At 32.5% G+C, this 25,414-nt stretch overlaps 1 protein-coding gene across 9 annotated transcripts in view; it reads right to left on the bottom strand.

The window, feature by feature from the left end:
• Positions 1 to 24,888, bottom strand: part of LOC126751726 (uncharacterized protein ZK1073.1) — a 63,558-nt gene extending 38,670 nt beyond the window's left edge. For 3 of the 9 annotated variants that reach the window (XM_050462218.1, XM_050462217.1, XM_050462216.1), the window contains exons 1-3: positions 24,481 to 24,874; positions 17,787 to 17,955; positions 9,802 to 9,861 (exon numbers count right to left, since the gene is read on the bottom strand). In XM_050462218.1, the coding sequence (XP_050318175.1) occupies positions 9,802 to 9,861; positions 17,787 to 17,948 (222 nt within the window). In that variant the 5' untranslated portion in view covers positions 17,949 to 17,955; positions 24,481 to 24,874. Of the gene's footprint in view, positions 1 to 9,801; positions 9,862 to 17,786; positions 17,956 to 24,480 lie in introns of all 9 variants that reach the window. The other 6 variants (XM_050462223.1, XM_050462222.1, XM_050462221.1 and 3 more) reach the window with 3 other exon arrangements.
• Between the last annotated feature and the right edge of the window lie 526 nt (positions 24,889 to 25,414).

Genomic DNA, 25,414 nt, shown 5'->3' on the forward strand with positions numbered 1-25,414 from the left:
CATATATTTTTCCTTTCTTTTGACATTTCTCTTCAGTAATACTTCTTAAGGAGTACTTGGTGTTTGGGTAACATTATTTGAAAATAAAAAATAAAATTATTATTTTTTATTTAAATTTAAATAATAATATTAATTTAATTTTTTTTGTAACTTTTTTGCTACTTGTCTGCAGTCTGCTCTTATATAATTTTAAAACGTAATTATCGAAAGGAATACTGTTTTTGAATTATATTTTATTTATTTATTATACATATTAAATTGTTTGTGAAATTTTTTTTCAAAATTTCATTTCAAGTATAAAATTTTATATTTTATATATTATAATTTTTTAACGCGTTTCCATCAGTTTAGAAATCTTTAGCTGCGCCCTTTGCCTAACTTCTTTTACCACTTTCACCTGCAAACGATAAGCACAGATACTTATATCATATTGTGGTTCAAGCCATTGTACCCAAACACAATTGTAATTGTAAGATTTTGTTGTTATTCTAGTCAATACATATACATAAATATTATTATTTTTTCTTTTATTGGAAAAATAGCAACTATTGTTGGCTGTCATTGACCAAGCACAACACATTGTGAACTTGCCCTTCGTCCTTGTACGTGGGCTTTTTCTTTCTTTTTTATGTGGTTTCATATTATGTTTTCATTTGTTTATTTTCTTGTTCTTTTCATATTTGTTTTGCTTATTTTCGATTAGGTTGCCTTTCATCATTGCATTGAAATGCAGAAATGAGAAAACAATGTAAAAATCACTTTATTTTTGTTCACTTCCCGCTGCGTGCTTAAGTGGTCTCACACACACTCAATTTTCACCAACAAACTGAAAGTAGATACCTACTTGTGTATAAATGGTTGTTTCACTTAAGTATTTATTGTTGTTTTCATTATAATGCCGGTTTCATTGTCATGTACGGTAGTAATTATAGGATAGTGTTTAATGAGTTCCACCCAACACTTTACTTACAGTTACGCTTACAGATATATATATTGAGGAAAGGCTTTGTTGGGTTTTCCAATAGAGTCGCTACAAAAGTAGACTGATAGTTACAGCAAACGACGTCATATATTTTTCCTTTCTTTTGACATTTCTCTTCAGTAATGCTTGCCATTTCATCATGATTATCAGATACACGATCCAACAACGAGACGAAATTATTAAAATTGACTACCGAAATTCGGAATCAGTGAAAAACTTGATATAATCCGGATTTTCAACGAAAATTCATCTTCAGCGATGATGAATTACGGTTTGGTGTGGTTTATGGGCCGGCGGCGTCATTAGGCCGTACTTCTTCCGTGGTGATCAAGACCGGCACGTCACTGTGAATGGGAATCGCTATCGCTCAATGATAACCGAATATTTTTGACCCGAATTGAATAATATGGACTTGGACAGTATGTGCTTTCAATAGAACGGCGCCACAAGCCACACTGCGTATGTCACAATCGATTTATTAAAAACAAAGTTTGGTGAACGTGTTATCTTACGAAATGGCCGCCTCGGTCGTGCGATTTGATGCCGTTAGACACAGGAAATAGGTGTGTCAAGTCTATGGTCTATACCAACGAGCCAGCGACGATTGATGAAATTCATACGAATATCGAACGTGAAATTGCAGCAGTATCGGTCGATTTATTCTTGAAATCCGTCGAAAATTGGGTTCAGTTTGGACTTCTGCAAGCGTGCCCATGGTGTCATACAAAAGAAGTCGAAGGCCATACATAATGACATTGAATGTACTTTCACAGAAATAAAGAATTTCATTAATATCCCAAACCGTTTTAGTAGCGCTTTTATAGAAAAACCCGTTATAAAGCTAGTAAAAAAACTACTAAGCAATTTAAGTTTCCCGTTTTTTATGGAGAAAACTGATTGAAAATTGATCAATCAGATACGCATGTACTTTTTACATACAGGTGCGCTTTGAATTCGCATCATAAAACTGTTGCGCAAAACAATCTCAACTACTTCTCATGTATTGTTTATATGTACGTATGTATGTGTATTATATTACGCTAATACAAAAATAAAAATCGTTCACCGCTTTAGGAAAACCATTCTAGTTCTTATATATTTACAGCACTGATTCGAAATTCTGCTATTTTAATCCAGGTAATTAGAAAATTTAAAATGCAGAGCAGACTTTAAAAGAACGTAGCATAGTTTCAGGCTGTCAAACATTTTCTAGACTTTCTAGGTAATTGTAACACATTATACTATCTCCGAAGTAAGTAGAAATATGTTTTACCAGTTGCTACTTTTCTCTTCAAGCATGAATTAAAAAACAATATGCGCAGCAAAAATATATATAGAAATTCATACAGATACTTAGAAATAACAGCTGTTGGTTATAAATTGTGTTGTAATAACATATTACGGGTGCACCCAAAAATATAATATGTACATTTGTACCGTATATATGTATTTTCATTTGTCCACAAGTATTGATATGAAAAAGGTAAAAACGGTCGTGCTCTCCTCTAAGTGAAAACCATTTTTGTATGAATGAAAAGAAAAAGTTATTAAATAAAGAGTGGGGACAGTCTGTGGCCAAGACAAGCCTGGGTCCAAACAATGCCGACAAATGGTGCAAGCGTAACAAACTTGTATGGCATATAAACAAAGAATAAGATATATATATATATATATATATATATATATATATATGTACATACGCGGTTTGTACAAAAAGTATTGCGAATTTTTATATTGCGTATCCGATTTTCAATTTTCGATTGGTTTGTTGAGTTATGTTGGTACTCATATCCCTTACTTTTGCTGATAACGTCAGCCATTTTGAAGATCTTGTTAATTTTTGCCAGCTGTTTTGCTTGAACGGGTTTTGGTTTGTCTTCGATTTTTGCTCTTTTTTGCTCACTTTCGAAAAAAAAGTGTTGCGTTGACAATACTCAGGAGTTGTTGAACTTAATAAGCGACAATCTAGATCTTCACCAGAGGCTTATAACTGGTGACGAATCTTGGGTTTATAGTTAAGGCGTGAAAACCTAAAATCAATCATCCTAATGGAAGCTCCCGCATGAGCCAAGACCAAACAAACGCGTTAAGTTAGGTGTGAATGTGAAGGTTTTGTTAACAGTTTTCCTCGATTGCAGTGGCGTCGTGCATCATGAGTTCGTGCTAAATGTCATAGCGTCAATAGAGGAATCCGCTAGGAACGACTGAATTTGTGAAAGGGAAAAATTTTATATTTGATCATTGTATTTTACCCTGCTCATGCATCGTTGCTTGAAAGCGAATATTTGGGCCGAAATAATTGCACCGCAGCCACCGTATTCCTCAGACCTGGCACTCTGTGTCTGTTTTTGGTTACAAAACTGAAGAGGTTCATGAAAGGACGACGCTACCCACTAATGAAGTAGGAGCTAAACAAGATCACAAAAAATTACTTTTTTAAGTGCTTTGAAGATTGGAAAAAACGCTGGCAGAGTGTATATTTGGGTGGAAGACAAAATAGAATAGAAATCTTTAGAAAATTCGCGATACTTTTTGAACAAACCTCGTAGCTGTTGCTGTTGCTGACATCAAAACATTAAGCTATACATATTCAGAAAATACAAGAGCGTCGGTAAGGCGCATTGTGGTCGCTTCCAGAGCGTCTATTGGTACTTAATGGCAGATCAAATAAAATGAAAAAGAAATATGAGCATAAGCAAAGAAAAAGGTGTAGCAATAAATTTGATTGCTTAAGACGAACTAACTGCAGGGAGGCGTAGTAAAAAAGCAAAAGGAACAATTAGGAGACTTGTAAGAATAGCAAAGGCATAAAAACAAATTATTAGTATATATGTACATTTGTATGAGTGGGGAATTTTAAGTAACACTTACTAAATAAATATATGTGTTTATGAAATTTATGAGCAACATTTACTATAAAAATGTGAATATTATGTACATATAATACTCGTAATAATACAGAATATAATGTATAATTTTGATTAAATTTCAAAATGAATAGATTTAATATAAGAAACTTGTAAGAAACATTTGCCGCTTCTCAAAATAAAATTTTTTTAATATTCAAAAATCTAACTACGCATGCTTCTTCAATAGTTAGGCAGTGCGTATGAGTAATTTTTTTAAAAAACATCTAGGTACGACTATAAATGTTAAAAGTCGGCTGTAAATTAAAGGTAAATGCATAAAAAATTTTATTCAACAGCGAAAATGCCTTAAAATGGTCTTAAAATTTAAACTACTCGTTAGCCTTTCTAAAAAGCTTTCTAAAATACAAAAATTAAATTATGTTGAACTCAAATCCCCACTCAATTACTAATAATTAATACATTAACGCAATTTGTGTAAGCTCACAGGTATCATAATATAGTTGTATATACAAAACATAGAAGCCGCCAAAATAACTCTCGTAAAGCTTTTTGAAAGCTCACCCATATGGCTTGTAATGCGCAAAATCTTTACTCACACAAGTCATAATGCGTACATATTTATTTGTGTATGTATTTGTCAATATGTGTGAGAATAATAAAAGCTCTCCTAAACTAGCATGAATACCAGCGACTGCCATGCCCCCAAAATGCGCCGCTAACGCACATACCAGCAGCTCAGCTTTTCGTTTGCTTTTCTTATTGTTATTGTATGGTTTTGCTGACGTCGTCGATGTCTTACTTTATTACGCTTTTACTTTATCGCTCATTTATTTTGCTCGTTATATTCGCGTGCTTTCCGCACAAATTTTCATGCAAAAGGCGTATAAACGCTGCTGCGTAATTGTGTTAGTATGTATATGGAATTGGCATATATGTATGTATGTAGGTACAGATGTGTATCTTTTCATTAACTCTTAGTTATCTCAGTTGGATCGTTTGAAATACATATATATTATATGGGCGTGTGAATATGTTATTAAAATGCATATATTGGATAGCGAATACACAGATGCTCTTTAGACATTTGTATAAGCTTACTGATTGACATACATATGTATGTACATGTGTATATCTATTTAGAAGAGATTGGTATGAAATATAATTTACATTGGAACCTGTTTTGTATGCAGAATTAAAAAGGTTTATGATTTTATCACGTTTCATTGTATTTTTGGGAGGAAATTTTAAAGTACTTTATTAATGCAAGCGTTATAAGAGTTATTGCAGAAGTAGGAACTGTCAATTATATTCCCATATACATTGTATATACACAAATACACATCCCATGTTTTGCTTATTAATGAGGGATATTAACTATCATTTATAGAAAGTCTCGAGCACTCATATATAATTATCTTTAAGAAATCGTCTCAGTGTGAAATTTTCGAAAAATCGATTTTTGTTGTTGCATTATCGGAAGGTATAGACTATATTAAACATTCTCTTAAATTTTGAAATCGAAATTCAAATTATTACGGTCGCTACAGCGTTTCTTGTAGAAAGGGAATAGGGTGGGGAACACTGCAACTCCAATCTTTAAACGCGTTTTTCTCAGAGTGGTGTTTTTCAAAACGGTTTCCACCTTAAAAGGAAGAGTTTTGAAGCTATCTAGTTCCAATTTGGAGAGAAGAGAGTGAAGAAAATATAGCAGCCTTGGCTGAGAGTGTACGCACAAACCGAAGAGAGTCGATTTGACGCCATTCGGATCAACTCGGACTGACGTTTGGAACGACTTGGCGCATTTTACGTCGATATCTTTATTTGAAAGCGTACAAAATACAGCTTGTGCAAGAAAGTTTTTTGTTCAAATTTTGTTCATTATGCCCAGTTCTGGCTCAATAGATATGTAAACAAGCAAAATTGCCGTATTTTGGCCGAAGAGCAACCTGAATAAATTTAAGAGCTGTCATTTCATACAGAAAAAAAACGGTTTGGTGTGGTTTGTGGACCGATGGACCAGGTCCATATTTTTTGAAAAATGATGGCCTTTATCGCGCCATGATAACCGACTATTTGATGCCTGAAATTGAAGCTCGTGATCTCGTCGACATTTGGTTTCTACAAGACGGCGCCACTTTCCACACATCGCATAAATAAATGGATTTATTATGAGAACACTTCGGTGAGCAGATAATTTCGTTTGGTCACCAAGATCGTGTGATATCACACCGTTAGAATTTTCCTGTGGGAGATATGTAAAGTCTAAAGTCTATGCGGATAATCCCGCTTCGATTTGGGTCTTGTAGCAAAACATCACGCATGTCATTCGCCAGTTACCAGTCGAAATGCTTGAACGAATCATCGAAAATTGGACTCAACGGATGAACCATCTGAGACGTAGCCACGGCCAACATTTGAATGAGATAATCTTCAAAAAATAAATGCCAAAGAATGTTCTTTCGAATGATAATAAACACATTACACTAAATTTAAAGTTTTTGTGTTTTTTCTTAAAAAAATCGAAATAGTTCACCCTTAATATACATACATATAACTCCATCGTAACCCCCTCTATTATACTAAGAATACTATGTACCAGACGGAAATAGCAACGGTGCTATGCTAGATGAAGTACGAGTTGATAATGAAGCAATTAGTTCTATTTGGTAATAGTAATTGAATTCCACCCAAATTAGATCTATATATATGTACATACTACATATTTGTAATTACATGCATACACAAATATTAACCATAACTATGCGCTTACGTCAGTATTGAAGCGCTGATCGCTGACCGGTGGTTCAATTAATTGTACGTCACCAAAAGTTTATGTGCTCGTTGCTACATATATAAATAGACATACTATGTACTTACATTCAATACATACATACATACATATACATAAATATAAAAATACTCGTACATGCATATATATTTATATATTCTATGTATATACATACATACATATTTATTACATTTTAATTGAGCGATGCTCTACTCACGGGTACTAGTTCAAAATAATTAAAAATGTGAGGCATAACAGCCATTGAAGATAAGAAAACATACAACCATACATATACATATATACATACATTAGTATATATGTATGAACATATGTAGATACAATTATTTGAATTACAATTAGATTTTGACAAGAATAAAAAAATCGCTTAAATTAATTAAGTGTAGAAGCTTGCTCTTAGATTAAAGTGATAAAAAAGTTGGGTGAGGCGTTTCTTTCTTTTAAGTAATCTTCTACAAACATTGTTCTACTTTTTTATACAAATATGTAATGTATATGTATATGTACATATGTATATAGCTAAGCATCCAAGTTTTTTAATTTTTATTGTCATTAAAATGCAAATAAATATAAATTAGCTTATTATAGCTTATTTGAGATTGTTTACATTTTGTCGACAGAAATAGATTCACAACGAGACTTATCAAAACAAACCGTAAAAATAGAAAATATACACACATATGTATGTATGTAGATTTATATATATGTTTAGTAAAAACTAGGGTGGTCGAAGTTATTGCAAATTCTTCGTTAAAATTTAAACCTGAGCCGATTGTAATATTATTTTCTTGGTTAATTTGTAAAAACAGGTTGCCAACGGTTTGTAAATTAAAAAAGAAAAATAATAATAAAATGAAGAAACACTGATGCATTTTTTGAAGACGATTGGAACCTGTCTACTTTTTTTAATTTACAAAATTTATAAGAAAAACAAGTTAAAACAAGTAAGAAAGTTCAGGTACAACCGAACACTTTATACTCATGCAACTTACAAGAATCAAAGCCTGGGAAATACTTTATGGTGTAAAACGTCAACCTGAGGATCGGAATCTAAGCAATTTTATACATACATATATACTTATACTATACATATAACTCATACGCTGACCGACATATTCACCATAAGATTTGTAAAAAAATTGAAATGATTATACTTAGTATATGGGAGTTGGTGTGGTATCAACCCGTGGCTCTTTTCATGCCACATACTAAAAAATGTTCACAGGGTTTCATTAATGTACCTTACATACTCATGTACAATCACCAATCACATTGAGTAAAATCAGCCGGACGCTCGAAAATCCGGATATTAGTAATATGTGGGCTAGGTCAAGTTTTCACCCAATTGTGCCTTTTTAGGCACAAAGGTATAGTGTTTTGAGCAAAACATGTTCTGTAATTTTCATTGAGATAACTCAAATATTGGGCAATATATGTATGCAGCATAAAGCCACCAGGAAGTTCGAAATTTCTTTACATTAGGTATATGTGGGCTCAGAGAAGTACTGACCCGTTTCAACCCATTTTAGATACACAGAGATACTACTGTCAGAAAAGGATTCTCTCCGAATTTCAATTGTATATTCCATACATTGATCAATATTTTCGGTCAAAAGTCAACAATAGATACTGGAGAAAAATTTTTGGTCAAAAGTTGGCATACTCTAAAGGTATTATTCGGGCAAATTCTTTCCCGTTATATTAATTACTTCTTGATGGAAAGTGAAAGCATCTAATGGAATTTAAAATTGTGTTATAAGGGAAGTAAGCATGGTTTTAGTCCGATTTCTCCCACTTTTGCACTGTGACATAGAAATATGAAAAAATTCCACATACTAAATTTAGTCGAAATCGCTCATTCGTTTTCCGAGATATGTGATTTCACCGAAAAGTGGGCGGTGCCACGTCCGTCGTGCAATTTTTTCCCCGGCTCCCGTAAAGCCACCTCATACCATCTCGCAGGTAAATTTTACCCGCTCTGACGTATTTAGTTATTAGGGGTATTCAGGCCGAAGCCTGTTAATTTGATAATTCGTGAGTTGATACTTCGTTAAAAGGCTTAACTGTGAACATACTTTTTGTTATACCTCTGTAGTATGATAAATTTTATTCCGAAACAGCTGATTCAATTTTATTAAAGAGTAAAAATGCCTCAACAAAGAGCAAAATCAAAAATTATCAGTAATTTGATTGAAAATTATGTGGAGCAGATCAAAATAAGTACTGGTAAGTACTTTAAATTGATGTACAGAGGAGTAGGAGAACAGCTGATGTAATATTACCGAGTAACGAAACAATTATCAAGCTTGCCAGATGGATAGTTCGTTACTCGGTAGAACGATAGTCTGTTAATTTTACAAAAACAAAATACATGTAAAAAACTACCGAATAACAACTAACGAATTAACAAGGCTGGTCTGAATACCCCTATTAATTTTTTGCGCTTTTAGTAGTTTTTAAAGGTACCGTTATATGTGGAATGAGCGGGGCTATTCCCCGATTTCATCCATTTTCACACTGTCGGTAGAAATTCTTATAAAATTTGTACTCAGCAAGTTGGGTTGTTATAGCTTAAGTGGTGTAGGAGATATGTACATTAAACTTGTTAGAGTGTGGTGCCACACCCACTTCTTCAAAATTGTTTGTGGTCCGATAAGAAACCCGCATACCAAGTTTCATCAAGCTATCGCAATTTTTACTCAAGTTACAGCTTGCACGGATGGTCACACGGACGGACAGACAGACAGTCACCCAGATTTCAGCTTTTCTCGTCATCCTGATCATTTATATATGTATATATACCCCTATATCTATATCTATCTCGTTTTAGGTTTTAGGATTTCTAGAATATTATATTTGAAATATTGTTCAAAGTTATTTTATGTCGAAAAATAGGAATTTTGAAATAACGCTAATGTCAATCAATCTGCTTGTCGAGTTAAATTTATAAGAACATTAATATAAATATTGTTTAACTCCAACCAAAACGATAATCGATTAATAGTCTTAAATACAGTTAAAATTGTTTTTCAAAGCAAATATAATAGCTAATGTAAACTGTAATTTCATTCGGTATAACCTTTAAAGCAAAGTAAGAACAAAATATTTTTGAAAAATTTTAAAATTTTTGGTTAAAAGCTTACAGCAAAACCCCAATGTGCAGTGCGATGATGAAGTGGCTGGCAAAAGATTGCAGTTTCGTCCTAACAAACAGAAAGAAAATTTTAAACAAATTTACCGATTTACAATAGAATTTCATTAGATAACAATAGCCAAGTTGGGGAACAGCAGTACAAAAGTTACAAAAACATATACATAGGTAAATATTTACATACATACATATGTGATTAAAAATTACACAAATGAGGAAATATTTAAATGAAATATGAAGAGAATATTTAGAAGCTCTTAAGTTATCAAGCTTGTGGTATATGTTTTGCATTATTTTTAATCTTAGTTCAATTGGCTCAGATTGGATGCACTAAGTGAATAGCACAAGTTGGCAGTGAGATGTTATAGCAAACAAGGAAAAAGGTTAACTTCAGCTTCACCGAAGTTATAATATCTTTCCAAGGTGCATTTTAAATAGCATAAAAGGCAATAGAAAGATCTTTATCTTGATTTGGAACGAGCAGTTTGTATGGCAAATATATGCTATATTGGTCTGATCTAAACCATTTCTTCGCAGATTATATTGTTGCCTTGAAGAATAATCTATGTCAAATTTCTTGAATATACTTTGTCAAATAAAGAAGTTTTTTACTACTTACTTCATTTGGAACTTTCAGTTTGCTTGACACTTATTTGCAATAGTGGTCCAATATCGGCGGTTCAGACAATTGAGGAGCTTCTAGAGGAAATAGGAACATTTACAAAATTTCAGATCGATATCTCAAAGCTGAAGGACTTGTACATAAATGAAGTAGAGACAGATGAACGGACCGAAGGACATACGGCTAAACCGACTCAACTCATCACACTGATCATATTTTATATGCTCTCCAACGTTTCCTTCTGCGTTTGCAAGCTTCATGGCAAACTTAATATAGCCCGTTCCGAGCAACCAATCTCTGAGCTCATACATATTTTTGCAGAAAGTCATCGACCTTCAGTTTGTACTATACAAGTAGGTATACATTATTGAGGTATATAGTACATTCTAGATTTTTATTTCCAACACACCGAACCATAAATGCCCGAAAAAATATAATTACAACGCTAAGCAAAGCAATTAAAAATATATTTCACACTTTTCGCCAAATACGTACACACACATAAACACAATTATGAAGTGATTTATGGAATATTTTTATTTAGGAAACGTGATTTCCATTTTAATCGTCTGTTAATTTCACAGTTGCTTATGACTTGTGTTTGCAAACCTAAAAGCTTTGCAATAATTTAGGAAACAGTTTTTAATTTTAAGTTGTAATGTGTTTGGACCAATTAATTATTTCCATTTGATAGTCACAATCGAGTATTTTGCTTGCAATGCAAATATAATTTAAAAACAAGTAAATGGAGTTAGGTCGTCATAACTGCATACATTGTAATGTACTCGTAGATTAGTTTCACTAGAGTTAGCCATTTAGTGCTTACTATAAAATCTATAATATGAAAAGAGGGATACATTTTCAATGAAATTTCTGTTAAGAAAAATACTTCGTCGCCGAGTTTCGGTGGTCGTCCATCTACAACTGAATACAAAAAACAAATTGTCGATTTGTTTTTGAGACTGTAGACTGGAGTACCAGCGAAAGGGAGAACAAAAATCAGATACTGCCATGTCGGGCAAGCACGGAAAGTACATTAAGACCCACAATGTGTATAAACAGAATTAATTTTTATAGAAGAGAGAACATTGTCTTAATTCCTTTCCAGTCAAAATTTTAACTTAACTTGACACTCTGTTCTTCTAAGGAGCTTAGTGCTAATAAAGTAGCAACATGATATTACAACGTGAGGAAGCGCTAAGGTCAGGTGTAACTGAACATTTTAAACTCTTAAAACTTGCAAGTATCAAAGCAGGCGAAATACCTTTAGGTGTAGCAAAACTTTATATTAAAATAAATAAAAAAATTAACTTCACCTACACCGATGCTCTAATATCCGTCACAGGGTAAAATCTTATTGCATAGAATTACAATAACATTATGAGGTCAATGACCTTTTTGTTTACATTTGACCAAGTCCACAACCTTGGTTTATATTTGAGGGCAATGACCCTTTTGATTACATTTTGCCGAGCTCAATGAACTCTTTGTTTACATTTTATGAGGTGAGTGAGCGTTTTGTTCACATTTAGCCAAGTCCACAACCTTTGTGTACATTTAGCCAAGTCAACAACTTATTTTTACATTTGGAGTCGTTGATTCTTTTGTTAAGATTTTGCGAGGTCAATGACCTTTTTGTTTACATATAGCCAAATCCAGAACCCTTGTTTAAATTTTGCAAAGTCAACAACCTTTGTTTATATTATATTTGGGTTCAGTGAACCTTTTGTCACTAATCCTTAATTAAATTGGCTCAGATCAATATAATTGTCATACAAACTGGCCGATCAAACACAACTACCTGTATAGAAAATACTTATCGTTTAAACTATTATTTAATATTAAAACAGGTAAAGAAGGGCTAAATTCGAGTATAGCCGACTTGCAAGGAGGACTTACTTTCAGGCGTTGGCAAAACTTTATATTTATATTACAAAAGGGAAGTATAGATTCGATTTTACTCATTTTTGACATACGGTTATAATATTATCAGGAATGGATTTTTACCGAAATTCAATCTCACAAATTAACCAAAGTCCGATTTTGGCAATTTTAGACTCCAAATGACGTACAACAAAAGCAATATTTTTGCAAAATTTTATCACGATACATTCATTGACGGTTCCTATAAAGCCCTCTCGTACTATCTCGTATGTAACGTATAATTTTATTTATTGATTTATCGCGCTTTAAGTAATTTTTAACCGCACCGTTATATGGGAAGAGTGTGGCGCTATAATACGATTTCATTAATTTTTACAATGTCGGTAGGGATACTTAAAGGATTTGTCCTGAGCAAATTTGGTTATTGTATCTTAAATGGCTTAGGAGATATGTTCATGTTCACTTCTACGGACAGACAGTTACTCGGCATTCAACTCGTATCATCACCGTGATCATTTATAAATACAAAACTCTATATCTAGCTCGATTAGTTTTAGGTAATACAAACAACCGTTAGGTCAACAAAAGTATTTATCACCTTAGTAACACCCTGTAGGAATCGTTGGCAGCTACTTATATAATATAGTGGTCTAATCTCAACATTTTTTCGGAGATTGTCCCGTTACTTGGAGTAATAATAGATGCCAAATTTCGTGAAGGTACATACTATCTCCTCAAATAAAAAAGTATTCGTGTGCAAAATTTCTTATCCATACCTCATTAAGTGAGGAACCAGTTCGCATACATATGTATATACAGACAGACGGACAGACATGGGTAATCAATTCAGCTGGCCACGCTGATCATTTATGGAGTCTCTAATATTTCCTGTTGATCGTAGCTAACTTATACTCTGTTCAGTGTATAAAAAAATAATAATAAACAAAAATAAAGGCAGAAGTGAATTTCAAGTAATATTTCTTTAATGCGCGTTAAAGCACAAAATCGCTTCAACAATCGGTTGTAAAGATGAAAGGCATATTTTTCGATGTGCACCCATTGCTCTGAGAACAGGCATAAGAAAATATTGCGAATTAACGAAGCAAATCAAACGATTATATACATGAGTATATATACGTAAGCATGTGCATACATATCTACATGTCATATGTAATGAATTTCACTATTGAGGCAATTATTCAAGCGCATAAGTTCAGCTTAACCGAGCCGATGCAACCCACTTTCCAATAGTGAAAATATACACACGTACATATGTATGTATGTATATTGTAAGCATACATATAGTATTATCATATGTAAATAGATCTGCAGTAGGCAATTAATTTAAGAGAAGCACTAAAAATACAGACGTACAATGAGAATTTTTCAATTCATACTTAATTATCTTAATCGCCCTGCACTTGACTTACAACACAGCCGAGATAAGCAACCATTATGGAGGGCAAAGGTTGGGCGGGAGCGAAATATCCAACAGATGGGCTCACGATGGTTATCAGCGCAAGGCACAGGGGCACAAATTTACATACTTTGTATGTATGTATGTATGTTAAGCAAGCCATAAATTGTATGAGTACATATATGTAGATCAGTAAACAAAAACAAACTAATCACTGAGTACATATGCATGTGCATACAACCATACATCTCAATATTTATTTCTTTGCAGACTAAACTCGTACATCTTCATATTACGGTCTATGAAGTATTTACGTTCAATTTCGATTAATTAAACTTGTTACATATGTACATATATGTGTGTGTACATATTTATAAAGTAAGTACATATGCACTCGCATATCCATTTACGCGCCTACACAAACTCTCACACCCACCGACTTAATCAATTGAGTATGGCATCAATACAAAGTATTAGAACACGGTGTTAGCTGGATAAGGCAATCCATTTTTATACCCTCAACAGGGTATATTAAGTTTGCCACGAAGTTTGTAACACCCAGAAGGAAGCGTCGGAGACCCTATAAAGTATAAATGATCAGTATGTTGAGCTGAGTCGATTTAGTCATGTCCGTCTGTCTGTCTGTGTCCGTCTGTACATCCACGAACTAGTCCCTCAGTTTTTAAGATACCGTTTTGAAATTTTGCAAACGTCATTTTGTCTTCGAGAAGCTGCTCATTTGTCGGAACTGCCGATATCGGACCACAATAACATATAGCTGTCATACAAACTGAATGATCGGAATTAAGTTCTTGTATAGAAAACTTTCACATTTGACAATGTATTTTCACAAAAGTTGGCGCAGGTTATTTTTCTAAGACAACAATATAATCTCCGAAGAAATTGTTCAGATCGGCTACCTATAGCATATAGCTGCCATACAAACTGAACGATCGGAATCAAGAGCTTATATGGAAAACTTTCGCATTTGACAAGATATATTCACGAAATTTGACATGGATTACTGCTTAAGGTAATAATGTAATCTCCAAAAAAATTGTTCATATCGGATTACTATAGCATATAGCTTCCATACAAACTGAACACATAGTTGCCAAAAGAAATGCAACTGTGAAGCTTCAATGCAGCCGAAGTTAACGGTTTTTCTTGATTTAAGGGGTTACATCAGTTTCCTCTGGTGTAAAACAGCCTTTTTTCAAATATTTTTTCTTCTCATATAAAAAATTAAATATTATATTAGAATTTTTTATTGTTACAAACATTAACATAGAAATTCTGAAAATTAAAAAAAATATATTTTAAACTCGGCCATTGCGACGCCATTTCCGGTGACACCTCGGAAAAAATATGCACCCACGTTGCCCAGATAACTCCTTACACGATCATGAACGAATCAGAACGAAGGAAGAAAAACTGAAAATTGGATTTTTACAAAAAAATGAGAATTGCAGTGAAAATTTCGCGACATTTTTCTTCAAATAGTTGTAATCGAATAAAATCCTTTAATTACTCGGTTCAACTTGAAAATTTAAGACAATATTCTACGGGTGATGTAGAATTTAATAAGCAATAAAAAATTTTTGAGATCCGTAAGCCCATGTAATCCTTTAAAGTAATTTATTTGATAGTACGAATGTCACTCCGAAATAAATTTCGCGAGGGTTTTATTTTTTGAATTCTCTCAGCCCAAATCGCTTACTACCGTGACACTTTCTCTTAACAGATAAATACCAAAAACAATCTGGCATATAAATCTGTGATTTCTCTTCTTGGAAGAGAGATGTCAATGTGGAATCTTTTCTTCAAGATCGTTTTACTCTATCGATTTGGCTTCAAAATTTCATTTAAAACTAATTTTATAAATTTTTTATTAATTCCTTGCTGAATCATTTACAAAATCTTTGCTTATAAACACTACAGCTTAACTCCCCTACAAAAAAAAAAAAAAATTCGATCCTTGATTTTAACTTTTGCTTGAACTATTTGACTGATTTGTTGAGGTACTTGGCTTTCCGAGTAGATGGTTGCCTCTCTGAACTCTCTCTTTGCTGCATACAAATACAATTGAATGCAGTCGTCTTATAGTTGAAGTTTGTAGCCGTGAACCTCAAAAGTCCACTGACTTATCAAGTGCTGTTTGCACTTGCATTTCAAAGCAAAAAATTTATCAGCAATGTCAATAACTACCGTAAATGCATATATTTGCGCTTCTGTATATTCTTCTTTTTCTATATATATGTACATACATACATAAGCCTCTGTATAAGCACGCTGCAAGTCCAAAGTCAATTGCTTAATTCTTTCTTCTGTTTAAGTCATTTGCATTAATTTTCTAAGCCATTGTGATTTGAATAATTGATTAGACTCTCAATCCAATAAAAATCATATTCAAACGTTTGAGTGGACCTAATTATCCCTGGCTTTTGAATGGAGGCGTAGTTATGTACTTTCCCTACTTAGGCAGCCCAGGTGCTCTGCTTTATGCTAATTTTATAGTTAAATAGATTTTGTTGTTGTTATTATGAATGTACTTAAAAAAATTTGCATGGATATAAGTACATATCGTTACCTAAAATGCAAAATGACGTAACATCACTTTTCATAAGTTTTCAGGCGAAAGAAAAATGATATAATAGAAACCATTCAAATTGAAAAAAATTGAGTTTTGGTTATAAAATGGTTATACATTGGTTATAAAATGGTTATATATTGGTTATATCTGAGAGCGACAGCTGAAAATTTTGAAATGATATTATAAACTTTATATTTTCCTAATATAAAGGCATTTGTTCAAGCGACAAATGTCACCAGTCATTGAGTTTGGGGAGCTCAACTACAAACAAAGTCACACCAAATACTATAACCTGGTACCACGGGGAGCAGTTAGCCCTTAGAGGTAACTCCAATCTGCTCATTGGGTTTGGCCCTTTGTGGAGATTCGTGGTGGCTGTGGTTTAAACCTAAATGCAGGCAGTGCATTTTGTCCGGTGTGGAGTCGCATTGCGGCCGTGTGCCGGACCCAGAGTACGGCAGAGGTTTTAGGTCGGCCTCGAATCCGACCAAGGCGGCTAGGGTGTTTTCTCTCCTGTTCAAAAATAGTGCTATAATATTCATCTTAAAAGGATTATTATAGGCTTTATATTTATTTCTGGTATAAAGAAATTTGTTACAAGAGAGTCATTGAGTTCTGGGGGCTCACTTGCTACTACAAGGCAAAAGCTACAAGGTTTTACCGAACCAATTGGAACCAAGGTATAAGTGCTGAATGCATTTATGCTTTGGGGCACTGATCAACGCATTGTATTGATCTACGTGCTTCTATCAATAGAAACCACCGTGAGGTTAGGCTGTCGTCGGCAGGTACTCACGTAAATCACAAAAATTGTTGTCACCATGCCGTATCAACAGATTGCCAGAAATTTTCTTAAAATATCCTTTGTAAATACAAAAGGCTTCCGAGAAGCGTTTTTTTCATGCTGGCTGCTCAGCAATTATTTTCATTCAAACAAAATGACAAAATTAAAAATCACGTGAGATTATTTACATACGATTAGAGGTCTAAAACAAATGTCTGCTTGTGAAATTACGCCAAAATTGAAATAAGCAATTAAAAACTAAAATAAAGAATATATGAAATAAAAATAAAAATAATAATTAAGACACTCGGTACATAAACTAAAAGCGAAAATCTTGCATTTTACATATTTACCAGTCTATATACAAGTACATATACATATATGGATGCATATAATAAAATGTAAATTTCCGGCAAGAAGCCAAATTAACCGGTGAGCAATTGATGTGAGATATATGTACATAAGTATAGTATATTGATATGTATTTCTACGCACTAGCTGTAAGCATTTCAAACACATTTTGCATAACTAAACGCTCTCAAGTTAGGACTTGGTTGCCAGTAATACATTGTATTCACTCTGCAGGGATTGCATATCTAAGCATCAATATCGGATAGGTTGGATAATAGAAACATTTTAAAATATACAGAAAAATCTCACGCTTGGTCATTTGATACCTCGTATATTTGATTCAATACTCTCACCCGCTCCACCAAACTCTCAGCGCGACGCGCAAAACTCGCACGCCGCTGTTCGGCTGTTGTTGGTGTTGTGCCACGATTTATCACCGAAATAGGGATTGGTTGTGGTGGTTGTGGCGGTAGTGATGATTGGGACATTGCAGGGCTGTAAAGAAAAAATAGAATATTTTATGATTTTATCAAATATATTTAGTATAGTGTATAATAGAGTGATCCAAAAAAAAATTTTTTTTTCGTTTCGTACTTGGAAACATAGGTTCTTAGATACCTCTAAGAAAGCCTCTCCAAACATGAGTTTTTAATTGTAACGGGAAGGTCCTCCTACATACAGTTTTCTATTTTTTTTCTTATTATCAGATAGAAAAATTTATATCTCGCTTCCAACTACTTGAAAAAATATCTTGTTCCTTAGATTTTGTAGGAAATTGAATGCTCTACAAAAAAGGTCTGTTATGATTTTTTTCGTAAACCCAACCGTTTAAAAGATATTAACGGTTGAAGTTTGATTATTTTTGGGAAAATTTTTTATTTCTTATGAATTTTATAGCTCAATGAAAAAAATCATTATGAATAAGGTTTTTGGAGAGGCTTTCTTAGAGGTGTCTAGGAACCTATTTTTCAGAGTACGAAAGGAAAAAAAATTGTTTTTTGTTGAATCAATACACTGTATAATGTTTTTTTCCACAAATTTAAATTTTATCTTAATTTGGTTTTTCAAACATATTTGAGTACATTTACTGCTTGAGATATCAATTTTTAAATAGTTCAAAAAAAATAAAGCATCTATGTACATACTTATGTATGTATGTATGTATATTACATTTGAAATTAGGTTTGTAATTTGTCCACCTATATTAAGAATATAATTTTTGGTCTGTAATCTACTGTCTAAAGAAAGTTACGAAAATATTACTAAACTAGATTAATAGAGACACTAAAATTTATTGTGAATAAATTTTCAACAATATTTCCGCAAATTTCGAAGTTTTCTCAAGTGGGTATATTTCTTTAACCAAGGAGACCATAATTATAATTAGATTTTATAATCTAAAGTAGATTTTCAGTTTAAAAAAATCAGCCACCAGAAGTCACTAAGAAATAAACGAAATTAAGTACCCTTTATAAGCTTCAATACAGTCAAGACATACTTATATATACTTACATACAACTGTTGACAGCTAATTAGAAACGCTACATAGTTTCAAGTAAATGATGTTATTTTCAAATAAATCACTCATTTTTACTGTTTTTTCACTCATTTTACTAAAACTTATGGTTAACTTAAACTCTAATAGTAAAAATTTTAATTAAAAATATTTTTTTTTTGAAGATTTTGACAAAAATGTGTAGAATCAACGATTTGAGTGCGACAGCTAATTAGAAACGAAAATATTTTATAAGCAAAAAATACTGTTATTAAAAAAAATTGCTTGCTTTCAGGTAGTATTTTGTTGCTTAACTCTTTTACTTTACTCCTGCTTCACATAGATTGCGAATTGACGTTATAAGACTCTGACAGCGCACCACTAGTGTTGCTTGCCATGCCGTCCTAATTTCATCTAAAGGACATCCATATTTGTGATATTTTTGGTACCTACAGCATTTTAGGCATCAACCAAGATGTGTTCTCTTCAGGCCACTCCAAAACATTAATGGAATTTTCAACAAAACACTTTTGTGTCAACTTTGACGTATGCTTTGGATTGTTATTTTGTTGGAATTTCTATATAACAGGCAAATTCCTCCTCATAGACTAAGGAGAATGACATTTTTTAGAATGTCGACGTATTTCTCCTTTTTTAAAATTGCGTCAAACGTATGGAGCGGACCTACACCACTCCAGAAAAAAAATTCCCACACCATGATTGTTCCTCCACCATGCTTCACTACGCGTGAAACATAGCGAGAATCAAATTCTTGATAGATTGCTTGGCGAACATAACTTCGACCATCAGGTTCTATGCGATTAACTTTGGTTCCATCGCTCCAAACAACATACTGCCATTGATTTGTTGCCCAAGATCAATAAGAGTTGGAAAAGTCTACGCGTTGTTTACTTTGAATTTTAGTCAGAAGTGGTTTCCTGTGTGCTGCCCTACCGTGAAGTTCAAATTCGACCAAACGCCGGGAAATTGTTTTCTTGGATATTTAGGCAATATATTCGTCTTCAGTTTTATGTAGAATGTCAATGGAACCCTTTTTCTGTCTCTTCGAGCGTTGGTAATATTTCAGCAGTCTATTTCTGTTGAAGTTTTTAAGGTTTTTTCTTTCCGTGTAACATTGGAAATAGTTTTAAAATTCTGTATTTGACATTGAAAACAATTTTTTTTGACCTGATTCAACATTTTTTGTACGTCTTTCCAGACTGACGAAGGTTAAAAATTTAACCAAGTAGGGCAGGTGTACAGCATTTTATACGTAATATCTTTTAAACCACAACTTTGAAACATATCCTTATCAGAAATCAATAATATTATCAATAAAAATTAGCACCAGAAGAAATTTTAATTGTTTAAACAACTGTTTCTAATTAGCTGTCGCACTTAATTCACCTTCTATATCGTAACGCATTTACCATTTGGGAAAAAATTAACAGAACTTCAACTGAGCAACTACAAAACTGAGCGAATTTAGTAGTACATAGAGTAACACAAACAATTTAAGGTTTTTAAGAATATAAATAACGGTATACCAAAACATTTAATCATTATACTCATCAGCACCTTACAAAAAAGGAGCGTTTCTAATTAGCTGTCAACAGCTGTATGTAAATAGGATAGTGAAAATAATCACAGAATCGTTTACGTATAGCAATGGGTGAACGATTTTTATAAAATATTCCCACAATATTGAGTCGAGTAAGCTCTTACTGTTATCAATAGATGCAGTTTAAGAATTTTGTATGAAAGTTTATATGAAGAGATTAGCATATAATTTTTTGAATATAAAATTCATTAACTCACTAGCAAATACTAAAATAAAAATGTAGCATATTTGTCACCCCGTAGAAATTATTTGAATAAAACTCAAAGTCAACTAACCACTTAAACGCAAAAAAAAACTATAAAACTAAGTACCGAACACAATTGCTTTCAAACCTAAATATAGAAATTTAGCTTAGCAGTGACTAAATAATAATTTTTAGCAGAATTACAGCTTTCCCTAAACATAGTTTAAAAAAGTATTGAGTCGATTCTTTGTTTTGCATTCTAAATATTTGAAGATAAAAAAGTTTTATCTGGCATATTCATGTTATGGAACCCTAGTTATCAAGTCCATTCGGAGAAGTTAGAGTCCGTTTAAAAAAATTTTTTACTTTTTGCCTTAAATCATTTACATTGAGATTCCAGGTTAAATCTTCCCCCGTGTACTAATCGTTTCAAAATAATAAATGTACCTAGACTCGCTAGTCGCAGGGAAATGCTTGGTATAATATTTCTTGTAAAACTTATGAATACGTCAGTCCATAGTCCATCTCCGTTGTCAATTATTAATTTAACGTCCACGTTCGCTCAACCCGGCAGTTTAGACCTTTAATTTTTAAATTTTTTAGAACAAATTTTGAGTTAAACGAGGAGAGTAATAATTGGATATTATTATATAACAATAAGTTATTGAGTAAATATTATACAGTTAAAAAAACGGTTTGAATACTTATTTTGGCAAGTTTAAAATATCACGCTAATAATATTTATTCCGAAGCTATAGATTAATATCTTTAAAAAGTACGAATTAACTAATTGCAAAGAATCACAATATTTGTGAAATTCCTACAGGCATTATAAATTCTATATCCTATGCTTCACCCATATAATTATACCCTGAACAGGGTATATTAAGTTTGTCACGAAGTTTGTAACACCCAGAAGGAATCGGAGACCCTATCAAGTATATATATAAATGATCAATATGTCGAGCTGAGTCGATTTAGCCATGTCCGTCTGTCTGTCCGTCTGTCCGTCTGTATATATACGAACTAGTCCCTCAGTTTTTAAGATATCGTTTTGAAATCTTGCAAACGTCATTTTCTCTTCAAGAAGCTGCTTATTTGTCGGAACGGCCGATATCGGACCTTTATAACATATAGCTGCCATACAAACTGAACGATCGGAATTAAGTTCTTGTATGGACAACTTTCACATTTGACAAGATATATTAACGAAATTTGGTATATGTTATTTTCTAAGGCAACAATGTAATCTCCGAAAAAATTGATCAGATCGGTTAGCTATAGCATATAGCTTCCATACAAACTGAACACATAGTTACTAACAGAAATGCACCTGTGAAGGGTATTTATCTTCGATGCAACCGAAGTTAACGTTTTTTCTTGTTTTTTATATATGTATTTACATATGTGTATTCTGCTATACATTTTTACGAATGAGATATCATAATTTTACATTAAATTTAATTTTGAAATGCGTGAGAAAGATATAAAAACATATATCTATAATTTATTATAATTACTTGTAAATTGCATTTACATACATAAATACATAATAAACTCAGGGTCAATGAAATTTGGTAAACATTGTAGATAATGTTACCTTTCCTTATCTGCTACTTAACATATTTGTATATTCACACAAAATTGGTGGATAACAATATTTTTTAGAACTGTTTCACATGCATGTGATTCTATGTGTACATATGTACATGTGTATGTATGGATAACCGTAATATTGAAATGTTTTTTTTTTATTACAAATGTTGTATTTTAAGTATTATATTTCATGTTATGTCTACAAAATATATAAATAGGGCATGACCTAGAATATATCAAAGCCGAAATACAACACATAAACATTTAACAATCCCAAATTATATACATACATATGTATATTAGAAATAACTTTACAAGAACAGTGGTGGGTAAAAAATTGTATTCTTAATTTTTTCCATATAATTCCATTAAATTCTTTGATAAATTCGTTAGCTATATTTATGTTTTACAGCTAAGTTGAAATATTCACATATAATATACATACATACATACATATGCATATATACATATGTATAAACCTATATGACATACATATTATATTTAAAAATATCAATGAAGCGTGAAATGGTATTTGAAATGTATTTTTCACTACAAGTAAATATCTTGTGTGTTGTATTTTTGTGACATCGACTGTTGTTCCAAAATAGTACGGATAAAACACAGATTTGGTATTGGAAAATTGAAAAGAACACAAGGGCTACATAGTATGTACATATATTGCATATTTAATTAGTAAAGAAAACTTGTTAAGGGTTATTACTACATACATACTTAATATGTATAAATAAATTTGAAGTTTTAAGTCCAAAAAGCATGAAACCAAGCCAATAGGCGATAAATTTTTCGTTCATTAAGTTTTTAATTTGGTTGAAGTGAAGTTTCCCTTTAACTGTCTACGCTATTAAAGAAAAAGTTTTCCGTACCTCACTAAGTGACCAACGTCTAAATATACATAAACATACATAAATATGTGTGTATGTATGTATGTATATGTTTCTGTCTAAAAACAAAGAATTTCCAATCCCAAAACACAAGTGAGAAAAATTCAAATATTTACACATGCACCTACATACATACTTAGCTACATATTTACATGGTATATACAAACATTAAAAGGTAAATAAACAGTTTTAAGTGATTTGTACGGCGATATTGGCGCACAAATATGCTCATGCATATACTTATGTATGTACATACATACATATGTTCTACATGTGTGTGCATTAAATGAAGAAAGGAAAAGTTCTTAGTAAAAATATTTACACACATGCCTATACCCTTACCTAACACATGCATACAGCCAAACATAGTAACACGACAACACCTAGACTTGGCTACAGAAAGTCTTAACATTTGGGCACTTTGAAAAATGCATAAAAATCACCACACGTTTTTCTTCCGATTTTTTGTTGTTGTTTACATTAATTTTTTTTTTCCACACCAGCAACAAAAATAGATAAAATGAAAATGCTGCAAAATCTCATGTGTCTGTTGCAGTGTTGACAATGCTCGCCAACCAGGCTGTCAGGCATGATCACACACTCGCCTATTAAACGGCAGCCAAAGTCAATGCATATTATGTGGTTTTATATGTTTGTAGGTAGATGCAACTCGGTAGATGTGTACACATGTATGCACCCGCATACACTAAACACAGAAGCCTAGTAAAAGCTATATATTTTTGCTTTGTTAAATGCAGCAACTTTGGTTGGCGGCAAAATACGTAAATAACGAACGAGACATACATAAACTTAACCGTCAAGCTTACAAAATGGGGGAACAAAAACATAACCAAACCGAGAAAGTATAAAAGAAAAACAAACGAATTTGCGCAAAAACACATTTTGCAAATAAATAACAATATTTTTAGAAATATTTTTGTGTCGGCAAACCGAAGCTTAGAAAATTTAATTAATACACGTACATGAACCATAGAAAAATAATTACATACACTACCCATAATATTTTATTTCTTAAAACATTACAAAAACTGTTTAGAATTTAAATTTAGCAGACAAAAATAAAAATGTAATTGCAAAATGTTATCATTTGATTACCTAAGTGAAATTGTACGTTATACAACAGTACATACATGTATGTATATATGTAAAACAGAGATTAAAAAATGTGAAGTTTATAATAATTTTTCTTAATAAATTTTACCTTTTTCGCAGAACGCCTAGAAATTTTTAACAAATATGAGAATATATCTTTTCTTATTCACTGCACTCCAGTATTTGTCACTGTAATCGTTCACTATTTATTAATTTTCGATTAAAAACGATACTTTTAACCACATTAACGCAAATATGCCGTGTTTGAATTAATTATTAATGTGTTCGTTTGTCTTTTACTATTTTAAATTCACATTTCACAATAAGAAAGGCGAAAATATTATTTTGCTTTTCCAAAAATCATACATAAATATACCTAATTTGAATATGTGTGCGTTATTTTCTTTAAAAACTATTTTAAAAAATATCAAACTTTCAAATGATTAAGAGTTGTTGAAGAGCGATCACTTCACGACGCCGCCAAGTATTCAAAAGCACTGAATTTCCAACTTAGTGAACATGGTCCGACGACGACCACGTTGTTTGCTTTGCAGTCGAACGCTAAGCGCTGCGTTGTATATATAAAAACACATTGCAGGTATTTGCGGCTGCGGCGGCGGCGAACATTGACTAGAATGGCTAGACAGTTGGATGGGTGCACAGACCAACTAACCGATTGGTACAAGCACAACAAGGGTATCGACGTCTACTCTTTCAGCAAATATATATATATGTATGTACATATAACATAAATGTTTGTAATAAGTACTTGGTCAGTATTTTGTTGAAATGCAAACCAACTTCAAAATTTATTTTTTTGCAACATTATCTGTTGTTATTAAAAACACATGCACCAAATGTTTTCGCGAAAATAAAATCACAAATTTCTTAATTGTTTAATAAAAATATTACAAAACATTGCATCTTCTTAATTTTTATCTTCCAAATTTAACTAACCAATATACAAGCAAGCTTTGCCGCTTTTACTGAAGGAATATTGAAAAGATCGTTGAAGGAAACGGTTTTGAATGGAACGGAAACAG

Source organism: Bactrocera neohumeralis, chromosome 2 (assembly GCF_024586455.1).
Source record: "Bactrocera neohumeralis isolate Rockhampton chromosome 2, APGP_CSIRO_Bneo_wtdbg2-racon-allhic-juicebox.fasta_v2, whole genome shotgun sequence".
NCBI lineage: Eukaryota > Metazoa > Arthropoda > Insecta > Diptera > Tephritidae > Bactrocera > Bactrocera neohumeralis.